Here is an 11,385-nt window from a genome sequence, read left to right on the forward strand (position 1 = left end):
GGCTGGCGGGGGGGGAGGGGGGAGAAAAATGAAGTCTGTTCTTGCGCCTGAGGGTATTTGCTTTTTCTTTTTTTTTTTTTTTTTAATTTGTCAGAGGACTGTGTGGGGTGGGGGGGGGACAAGAAAGCACCCCCTCGGGGCCAGCAGGTGGTGTGGTTGAGGCTCTGAACTCCCACATGGTCAGCCCCGGTTCAAGTCCCCAACATGGTGACTTGCTTTCTCATTGTCCCTCTCTCTCTGGTGATCACACATACCCTATAGCAAACCTAATAATAAAATAAGTAAACCATTAGGAAGAGAAAAAGCGCCTCTCCCATGGGGCACAGTCACACTGTAATCCCGTCTCTTTTGTTTCTCCCTTCGTCAGGATTTTGGGCCTGCACACATGCCCAGCATGTTTTTCAAGGCACCAGGTCCAGGACTCAAACTGTATGGTTGACCAAGTGGGACCCAGCTGCCTTAGCCACCAAGCCATGGAACTGGCCCAATATTTGCACGTCTTTCTTTCTTTCTTTCTTTCTTTCTTTCTTTCTTTCTTTCTTTCTTTCTTTCTTTTTGAGAGATTTTTGCTATAGGGCGCGTGCACTCACCAGACAGAGAGAGACATAGAGACAGAAAGCGAGAAATCACCCCCCAGGGGGGATGGCCACACTGCACTCCCTTCTCCTCCATTCTCCTCTCGGGATCTTGGGCACGCACGCACATGCGCCCAGCATGAGTTTAAGCCACGGGGTCCGGGACGCGAACCGCAGTCAACTACGTGGGAGTACAACGACATAGCCATTACGCTAACTGCTGGTCCCATTTGCACGTCTTTCTAACAAGTTCCCCCTTCGAGAACCACTGACTGAGAGGCAATTCACAGACGCCATATCTGAGCAGAGCCCCAAAGCATGAGCAAGACGTAGCCGGCCAGGCGGGGTGTGTGCACAGGCCCCGGGCGGAGGGTGCGTGGGTACTGCAGGGGCAGAAGAAAGACCAGCGTGGCAGAAGCCCAGAGGGAGGGGTGGCTCAGTCCCCACCCCAGGAGCAGTGAAGTCCCCCGGCTGCTTCGTGGGTGCGGATGGGCCAAGGGGGAGCAGGCATGCGCTCAGCAAGTCTCTGACTGCTGTGTGGGTAACAGAACCTGCAGCGAGGCTGCGGGGACGTCCATCAGGCTGCTACTGTAGTTTCCAGGTGACAGATGGGGTGGCAGAGAAAGTGGAGGAAGGTGATGGATTTGAGAGGTATTTAGAAGGGAACTCGGGGATAGCCGGTGACAGATAGGCCTGGGGGGCGGAGCACGTCCCCGCGTCCTAGTTATCTGCGGCTGCATAAGAATCGCGCTCAGCTTAGTGGCTTAAAACAATAATCACTTGTGTGCCCTCAAGCCCGCGTGTGGGCGGCGTTCAGCGTTCCGCGGGCACAGCCAGGTCTGTGCCAAGGAGGTCGGTGGGGTGGCTCAGGGGTTGGGCACGGCGTCCTTGGGTCACTGCCCGAGGAACAGTTCATGCTGGCTGTTCTGCCAGAACCTCCCCCAGGGGGCCAGCTGAGACATCCCCTACTGCCCTCTCCAGGGGCAGCCGGGCTCCAGGGCCAGTGTCTCCAGGGACAGGAAGTGGAAGATGCCAGTGTCCTGGGCCTGGCACCTGGCACAGCAGACCACCATGTTCTATAGGGAGAGGACATGACCCCACTTCTCAACAGGAGGAGGGTCAGAGTTCAGGACAGAGGAAGCGCTGGAGGGGACAGACTTGGCGCGATCACAAATCTAGATTCGATAGAGAAAGAGAAGGAAGAACTGCCCCCAGGTTCGGGGCATGGTCAGAGCTGCCTTAGCATCCTGGCCTGGAGCACAGCATGCAATGACCCTGCCAGACAGGGTCCATCCCTCAGCCTGGGCAGCCCCTGGAGCCTGGGGTGCGGTACCGAGAAGACACCCCGAGAGCAAAACCCCTGTCCTCCCCAAGGCCCTCCCCAGCCTGTCTGTGGGGGCGTCTTCATGGCAGGGTTGAACAGCAGCATTTCTGGACTTCTAACCCTCAGATGTCCTGCTCCCTCCCCACACCGCCCAGGCCTGACCCCACCTCCCCACTTCGGCCTGGCCCTCCCTAACTTTCCTGCTGTCACTCCTGCCTCCCTTCTGCTGTGCCCAGAGGGGTCCTCTAAAGCAGAAATCTGGCCACTGAACCTCTGGTGCAAAGTCCTCCAGGACACCGAGGGTGTGCACCAGAGCCCAGGCTGCACGCCAGCAAGCCCCCACGATACAGCCTCACAGTGCTCTGAGTTCCGCGTCCCCGCTGGCCACTCTGCTCCGGCCTCAGGCCTTTGCACCTGCAGGCTCCTTGGCAACTGTTGGCAGGAGAGCTCTCCTTGCCCTTTAGGGCTTAGCTCACGTGTCATTCTCAGAGAGGCCTCCCTGGACCTCTCTGAAGAACATCCGTGTCTCCCTTTAGCTCAGCACCCCATTTTACTTCCTCCTTAACTCTCAGCACTTCAGCAAATACCGGCCAGTTCCTTTGTGCCGACCCCGGTTTAGGCTCTGGGGAGCATAGTTTGGAGAAAATGGATGATTCCCCTTTGCTTCAGAGGGCCCTGGGACTAAGCTCTCAGGCCTCTTCTGTGCTCTGTCAGCCCTTGCTGTGTCACGCCTCATCCCATCAGAGACAGTGTTATCATGCGGGGAGCTGCCACACAGCTTCCTCTGGGCGCTCAGTGCATCTCGGGTCCCGCGTCCACAGTGGTTCCCACCTCCCCCACCCAGACCGCTCGCCCGCGGCCTCCTCGGTCCTCCCAGGGTCTTCGCCCAAAGCTCTGAAATGGCGCTGGGTTCTTACCTCCCCACCTGTCAGCACATCCGTCTTCAGCTCCATCTTCCAGACTATCCGGGGGCTGGCCACTTCCCATCTCCGTGGTCACCATGCTAGCCCATGTGACTGTCACCTTGCCTGAACTGAGGTGACAGTCTCCGAACTGGTCCCGAGCTTCTACCCTGGCCCCAAACTGCCTACTCCCTACCCAGCAGCTGGTAACAATGAAAGATCAGCCCAGCAGGTGGCATGGAAGTGAAGGTGCTGAATCCCATGGGGCCAACTCTGTGGTTCAAGTCCCAGACCCAGCAGCTTGAAAATCACACCAGGAGCATGTGCATGCATGCCCATAATCCAAAGAGAAGAGTAGAGGAACAGGGATTGCAGTGTGGCCATCCCCACCCCAGGAGTAAGTTCTCACTCTCTCTCTGTCTCTGCTGAGCACACGTTCCCTATAGCAAAAATAAAAATAGAAGAAGAAAAAGGAAGACCATGTCACCCCTCTGTTCACAGTACCAAAGTCCCCAGCAGTGCTCTGACCCCTTCCTCTCCTGCACTGGTCCAGCCACGATAGCTTCAGACCTGCGGGTCTCAGATGTGCCTGGCCTGCCCCCTCTGTGGAACCTCACGGCAGCCTGCCCTTGCTTCCTGACCTCACTCAGGTCAGGCCCTGCCTGCCCGCAGTACTCAACCATTCAGCCCCCAGCCCCAGCTCTGCAAGTCTGCGCTCTTTGCCTCTTTCGCTTCCCCCAGCCTTGATCAGCTCCTGACCCCCCATACCATGCAGATAGCTAACTCATCTCATCCACCCTCCTCCTCCAGAATATGAGGCCCTGGGGCTTCTCCCACTCACAGTTGGGGTTCCCAGGGCCAGAGCAGCGCCGGCTCACAGTCAGTACTCAGAGGTCCGGCCGAGGAGGGCGATTAACAAGGTGGGTGTCACTGCTGATGGAACGAGAGCGACACGTCCTCAGCATCCTGGCGGGGGGGCGGGGTTCTAGCTCACTTGTTAATTGCCTCTCCCAATCCGCTGGAGAGTTAAGTTCTGGAAGAGCGAGGACTTCACTGGGCCGATTTCACGCCAAGTCTCCTATACCCAGCAGGCTCTTAGGAAAAGCTGACCGAGAAGGGCCAGTGACCTCCGCTCCCGGAGTGTCCGCCCCCTCGGCTGTAGGACAGGAGTGATGACGTCTGCTGGGAGGGAATGTTTCCGGTGCCTGGCACATGGTGGGCACTCAGTAGATGTCACCCACTCCCTCTGCTCTGTGTCCCATTCTGCGTGTCCCGTGGGGAGCCTGCTTGCCGTCTTCCCACCCTGAGGTCTCTGGCCAACAGGAATGTCGGTAAGTGCTTGGTCACACCGCCAGGCACCCGCACGGTTACGACGGCACAGCTGGGCTTGTGGGGGACCCAGGCAGGGCCCAGATCCCCAGGGTACTCTTGTGGGACTCCCTTCTGGCAGCTCCAGCTGGGCTTTCTCCAAGCCCTCTCCTATGCTTTTCCTCCCCTGAGGTTTCCGTACTCACTCTCCTTAGGGCATTCTTTTTTTTTTTTTTTGAGAGGTTTTCGCTACAGGGCACATGCGCTTCCCAGAAAGACAGCGAAAGACAGAGCGATAGAAAGCAAGAAATCACCCCCCAGGGGGGGATGGCCACGCTGCAATCCCTTCTCCTCCATTCTCCTCTCGGGATCTTGGGCACGCACGCACACGTGCTCGGCGTGAGTTTAAGCCACCAGGTCTGGGACTCGAACCGCGGTCAACTTCATGGGAGTCCAGCGATGTAGCCATTACGCTAACTGCTGGTCCCTCCTTAGGGCATTTTTTTAGAGGCTTTTCCCTCAGGGCACATGCGCTCCTTGGGAGAGACAGAGAAAGGGAAAATCAGAAATCACCCCCCAGGGGGGATGGCCACACCGCAATCCCTTCTCCATTTTCCTCCTGGGATCTTGGGCACATACGCGCACAGACCCAGCGTGAGTTTCAAGTCACTGGTCTGGGACTTGAACTTGGCATGTGGGAGTTCAGCGATGTAACCAGTACGCCATCTGCTAGGCCCTCCTTAGGACCTCCTTAGGGAGGGGAGAGGAAAGAGAAGAATGAAAAGGCCCATTTTCCAGGGAGAGAGAGAACAGAATCGAGAGATCCCCACGAACTCACAGGTTTGGTCCCGGCCACGAGACCAGAAGCCCGAACCCCGCCATGCCTCGGGCTCACGGGAGAGTGATGGTGAGCCCAGGGAAGGGTCCGCCGTGCAGAGAGCGTAGTGGCCACCCCATGTCTCTGCCGCTCCCCTCTGGGGCCAGCACATAGGAGAGAGGGAAAGAAAGACGAGCCAGCGTTACTGATGAGCCCAAGTCAGTGAGGTTGGGCGCTCCTGGCACGAATCTTGGACCTTTTCCACGGGTTCGTTTAGGTTGTCGGCAAAGTCCTGTCGTACTTTTCTGTTTCTATGCAAAAATGTGCCATGACTTCACCAACAGATCAATGGGCTTGCAACTTTTATACAGGCTTTACAGTTTCCAAAATAAAAGTTGGAGAGACAGGGCCAGCACGTGGCGTGCAGGTTAGAGCACCGGATCCCACATGGCTAACATTGTGGTTCGAGTCCCGGACCTAGAGGCTTAAAAATCATGGGGGCCCGTGTGCGTGAGTGTCTGAAACCCTGAGGGGATTCTGGAGAAGGGCTGCTTCATGGCCATTGCCTCCCCATCGCTCTGGCAAACACGTGTGCCTTACGGCAACAACCCCCCACCCCCGCTAAGAAGAAAGAAAGGAAGAAAGACAGGGGCCCAACAGTGGCACAGCAGTAAAAGCTGATGCTGCATGAGGCGGACCTGCTGGGAGGGTGCCGGTTCATGCCCTCAGACCCCCGAGTATGCCATGTCCCGTGACCCAGGCTGGCTGGGGAGGGATCACAGTGCTGGGGCTCTGTCAGAGGTTTTCTCTCTCCCTCAGAAAAATAAATCAACTTATAAAAACAGAGATAATAAATACTCAGAACTGGTAAGTCTCTATTTTACTATCGTCTATGCCCTCGAAGTCGGCTTTAACTGCATTATCTGTGACATGAAAGCGCTGTATGCCCAAACCGGTTCCCTGTCCAGGGACATTGCACAGGTTGGAGTCAGCTGTGGCAGGGAGGTGATGCGGGGACACACCGACAAGCTCTACCAATCCAGGAGGGTCTTCCAATCTACCTCCCGCCCACTCGGAGAGCCAGTGCGCCTCATGCCTGATTGCAGGTTCCCAGGTGCGCCACGGCCCTCGTGCCTGAAGCCGGTCTGGAGAGCTTTCCCCAGCTCTGGGCTCGGCCGCTGGCCTGCTAGCCACCTCGGCCAGTTTGTCTGCCAGGCCGGCGCCAGGCCCACACAAGCTCATCCTCGCTGAGAGTGAGGCGCCCCGCAGGCCTGCTGCACTCCTGGGGCAGCGGGCACCACCCTGCCCGAGCCGGAAACCCGGGCGTTTTCCTCGACTCCCCCTCCTCCTCTTCCCCCGAACCTAGTAAGTCACCTCCTAGGTGACACCAAATCTGTCCCTTCAGTCCTGCTCCAGGCTCACCATGGCTTCCCTGCTTCTGCTTCCTTGTCCCCCTGTGGACTAACCCAGCCCCTTGCTGGTCTTTCTATTTTTTTCTAGAGGTTTTTGCAGAGACCAGCTCGGCATAAACACGTTTTTTTGAGTGGGGAAGGCTGTGGATTAAAAATAGACATAATAGAGGGACCAGCACTTAGCGTAATGGCTATGTCGCTGGACTCCCACATAGTCGACCACGGTTCGAGTCCCAGACCCGGTGGCTTAAACTCAAATCCGGCGCGTGTGCGTGCGTGCACAAGATCCCGAGAGGAGAAGGGATTGCGGTGTGGCCATCCCCCCCCGGAGGGTGATTTCTTGCTTTCTGCCTCTCTGTCTTTCTGGTTTTCATATGTAGCTGTTTTGAATAGTCCTGTTAGAGTGCCTTACAAAAACACGTTTTTAATCTGTGTCTACAGGCCGCATGTTTTCCGACTGGCTGCTCCACAGTGTCTCCCATAGGGTGTGTGCACTTGCAGGAGACAGTAAGTGGGGAAGTGAGAAATCACCCCCCCGGGGGATGGCTACTCACACTCCCTTCTCCATTCTCCTCTGGGACCTAGAGCACACACCCACGCACACACTCGCCCAGCAGGATTTTTAAGCCATCAGGTCCAGGACTCGAACTGTGATCAGTCCAATGACGTATTCACAATGCCATAGCCTTGTCCCCTTCCAACCCACCTCCTCCTGTGCCCATCCATGTGAATGTCATCAGGTCTCTCCTGCGCTTAAGCCCTCGGTGAGCTCGCACTCCCTGCAGTGGGGAGCACAGACGCCTGCACACGGTCCTTCCTCTGCTCCTCCCTGCTCAGGCCTCTTCAGCCTTCCTTCTTCTTTGTGTCTTCTGATACTCAGGGGTTCTCTCTCTCTCTTTTTCTTTCTTTTGGTTTTGTTTTTTAAATTTTTTTGAGAGATTTTTGCTGTAGGGTGCATGTGCTCGCCAGATGGACAGAGAGAGATAGAGAGACAGGAAGTGAGAAATTATTCCCCTAGAGGGGATGGCCACACCACAATCCCTTCTCCATTCTCCTCTTGGGATTCTAGGCACACATGCACATATGCCCAGCATGAATATTAAGCCACCAGATCTGGGACTCGAACCATGGTCAACTACATGGGAATCAGGAGTGCATCAGCAGTGTAACCATTGCACCACCTGCTGGTTCCTAGTTTTGCTGTAGGGTACGTGCATTCATCTACAAAAGACTTGGGAGGGAGTGATAACGCATCCCCCGGGGGATAGCCACCCTACCATCCTTCTCCGTTCTCCTCTTTGGCACACACGCACATGCATCCAGGTGTGTTTTTAAGCTTCCAGGTCTAGGACTCAAACCGTGCAGTCGGCCATGTGGGATCCAGCCACTTAGCCACCGCATCACCAGCTCCCCAACATTCAGAAGTTCTTCACTGCAAGCCACAGAACCTACTTTCTGGATAATTTCAGCAGAAAAGAACTTTGACAAACCCTGGGCAGCTCAAAGAATCTCTGGAGAGCCAGAGAACCCACCTTGGAGGCCGCCCGGCCTGGGGCACCGCCACAGTCCCACTACCAAGCAGGCCCTGAAGACCTTCCCAACGCATAATTGTCCTGGCAGGACAGCATGCCCTGCCGGTGTGGACACTCCCAGAAGGAGCGGCACTGCTGCCCGCGGTCCTCGGCGGGAGCTGCCACCTCCAGCACCACCTCTCCTCACCAGAGCGGACTTTCTTCCTGGCTTCCTGGCACTGCTTCTGGTTCTGAGGCTGGGGCGGGGAGAGGGGACTGGTGAGCCTGAGGCCGCGCGTGTGAGCCCCGGGTCCTGGCTGCAAGAAAGGCTCGAAGGCAAGGGTTTGGCACTGCTGGCTCTTAGAGGGGGAGGTGGGCTCCGTTTCATACAGTGGGGACCCCCACACATAGCAAGGGGACAATTCCAAAGCTGAAAAGATAAAAGTAATTACAGATGTCCCCCCATGTGAATTTTTAATTGTGCAAGCCAAACACCATCAGGGTAAAATGAACAGCACACTCCCCACCGCGGGCAATGCAAGAGCTGCTGGGGGACCTCCGGCCCACCCCGGGCCTCCTGGGAAGTCCTGGCGGAAGTGCTCTTTGCAGGGCTGACTGTAATTAAGTATGTATGGATTTGCGGCTGGCCGTGGTGGCGCCACAGTAACACAGCACTCATGATGCTGAAGCCACATGGGAAGGCCCTGGGTTCGTGTCCCGAAGCCTCCCAGTACATGTGCTGAAGACCCTGGTGGGCTGAGGCAGGGAGTGGGTCACAGCGAAGACCCTGTTGGGAGTGTCTCTCTCACCATCAGGAAGACACAAGTAAACTTGGAAAAGAAGTACATATGTCGTATACTTACATAATAGTCTGTGCATTAAAATCAGCTCCTTGCCTCTCTCCACACACCCATGCCAGTCACATGGTCTAGCTTATCCTTTCTAACCTCGGTGTAGCACTTGGCAGGGTGTTGGGCCCCTACAGATGGACAGTAGGTTATCTTGCAGTGACGAGCCCTGCCTGGCCGCCTCCGTGCACGGTACGAGTAGCGAGATCCGCGGGATAGATCCCTGGAAGGGGAGCTGCTGGCTCGGAGCAGGCATTTATGCTCTGGTAAATGTCGCCAAATCACCTTCCAAAAGTCCATGCCAACTTGCTATCCTGGACCCTGCACAGTCTGGCTGTGACTGATCCTCACTCCACACCCTGTCACGGACACACCCTGAGCTTCTAGCCACAGTGCCTTTGCCTGGCCTGTATCCACGGCCTAAACCCCTCCTCCCTGTCTGCCCAGTGAGAGCTCACCCACCCTGCCAGGCTCCAGCTCACATCTCTCTCTTTCTCTCTCATCTCTCTATTTATTTAAGGGTGTGTGTGCTAGCCAGAGAGACACAGAGAGATAGAGGAGCAGAAATGAAAAATCACCCCTGTGGGGATGGAACGCAATTCCTTTTCTTGGCATTTTTGGCAGACACACACACACACACACACACACACACACAGAGGGTGATTTTCAGGCCACCGGGTACAGGACTCAAACTGCAGAATTGGCCATGTGGAATCCAGCTCTCTTAACCTCCATGCCCCCTGCTGGCCCCATGTCCCACCCTCTTCATGGCCTTCTCCAACTCTCCTAAGCTGTCCTTGCCTCCCGATCCCTGCTTCCTGTGCACAGCTCCACCAGGGCCCTGACAGAGGCCCCCAGGGTCACCTCACCACAACCACACACAGAAAAGGGCTCTCTCCCCTCTGCTGGCTGGCCAGCTGCTCTGTCTTGGAGCTGTCCCCAAGCACGGTCCTGCCTCAGGGCCATTGTCCTATGGCTCTCAAGGCACCAGCCAGCCTCCAAGCCCTGCTGGGTTCTCTGATCCAACTCACTCTGCCCAAGCGCCCTCCTGCCAGCACTCGGTCAGGTGCCCAAGTGCCTTGCTGGTGTCCCTGACGTCGTGTTCCCTTTCTGTCCTGTCTCCTGTGCACACACATCCCACCATGGTAAGCTCCGAGAGGGACCTTGTCTTTCCCTTCTCTCCAGCCTCCGACCTGCACCCCGTCAAAGCGCTCCATAGCATTCATTGGGTTAACCATCCGTGTTTCCAGAAGAGGGAACGGTATTCAGAAAGCAGGGCTGGGTACCCCGAAGCCCCAGAGACTCGAACCCATGCGAACTCCAAAGCCAAGGCGTTGTGTTTCCCTGCCCTTAGCACGCTGCATTGCCCATCTCTCGCCCCTCGAGACTCCGTGAGCCTCACGCCCCTGGATCTCCAGTGGCGCATCCCGGGCCCGCCCCGGGAGGCTCGTCTGCTCCGCGGAGATGTCACTCTCCCCGCCCCCTGTCAGTCAGGCCGAGGGGGCGGTGCGGCCGCCAGGGGGGGTGCTGAGCTCAGAGCTGCCGCAGCGCCGGAGCCCCAGCCGGAGCCGGAGCCGAGCGCTTGAGCGAGCTGGGCGCGAGGAGCGAGAGGGAGCTGGCTACGCACCCAAGGCCAGGGCACTGGTGCACCCCTGCTCCGGAAAACGCCATCCCCAGCCCCGGCCCCGCTTCCAGGTGAGGCGGCTGCGTGCAGGGCGCCAGGGATGGGGATGAGAGGAGACTGGAGCGGGACGGGGAAGGGATGGAAAATGGAGCGCGGGCTGGGGTGACCGGGGCCGCGTCAGTGCTCACCCCGGGGCTGCGTCTGCCCCGTGTCTGCAGCTGTCTGGGGGGCCGTGTGGACGTGCGTCCGCGCCCGTGTGTGTTAGAGTGTCCGTGCGCGTTTGAACGTCTGCGTGTCCTGTATGTGCACGTGAGCGTGACCGTGTGACTGTCGTGTGTGTACAGGCGGGGCCCCGGCCTTCGCGCCTAGCCCCGCACTCGGGCTCCGCGGAGCTGCAGGTTGCAGGGCACCGGATAACCGAGGTGGCCGCCCCGCCCGCGTCCCCGGGTTTCAAGGACGCTAGGACTCGCGCAGCCCAGAGGTCTCGCACCGGGAGGGGGAGGGACGCGGGAAGGGGCTCGGGGTCCAGAAGGGCGCCGCGGTGTCAGGAGGGAGGGGAAGGGACACCTGCCGCCCTCGAGAGGGGCAGGGGTAAGGGTGCGGGGCCAGCACACCGGTGCCCGTGTGTTCGCCTCCCCAGGCCGCCAGGATGGACGTGTTCATGAAGGGCCTGTCCATGGCCAAGGAGGGCGTTGTGGCTGGGGCGGAGAAAACCAAGCAGGGGGTCACCGAGGCCGCAGAGAAGACCAAGGAGGGAGTCCTCTACGTCGGTGGGCGAGGGCGGGGCCTCTGGGCGCAGGGCGCGCTCCCAGCTGGGGTCCTCAGAGGGAGTGGGATCTGGGCGGGAGAATATGAGTCAGCAGTCGTGGGGGTCAGCAGGGGGTCACTAAGGACCCGGAAGCCCGGGTGACAAGACCCAAGGGAGATGGAGACAGGGCGGACGTTGGGGAGGGTGGAGTTCAGCTGGAAGGCCAGAGGCCGCTGCAGAGAGTAGCAGGCAGCCGGCTCTCCTCCTTATTGGCAGGGGCGGGGGCGCGTCCCCCTCCCCCGCCCAAGCCCCAGGT

The 11,385-nt window shown here is 58.1% G+C and overlaps 1 protein-coding gene across 1 annotated transcript in view; it reads left to right on the forward strand.

Annotated features, from left to right (window-relative positions):
* Nucleotides 1–10,370: 10,370 nt before the first annotated feature.
* The window catches only part of SNCB (synuclein beta), an 11,906-nt gene continuing 10,891 nt past the window's right edge, over nt 10,371–11,385 (forward strand). Inside the window, exons 1-2 of the mRNA XM_006158881.3 lie at nt 10,371–10,392; nt 10,962–11,091. Coding sequence (XP_006158943.1) covers nt 10,971–11,091 — 121 coding nt within the window. The 5' untranslated portion in view covers nt 10,371–10,392; nt 10,962–10,970. The remainder of the gene's footprint in view (nt 10,393–10,961; nt 11,092–11,385) is intronic.

The sequence above is a fragment of the Tupaia chinensis genome, unplaced genomic scaffold (assembly GCF_000334495.1).
Source record: "Tupaia chinensis unplaced genomic scaffold, TupChi_1.0 Scaffold000612_1, whole genome shotgun sequence".
NCBI lineage: Eukaryota > Metazoa > Chordata > Mammalia > Scandentia > Tupaiidae > Tupaia > Tupaia belangeri.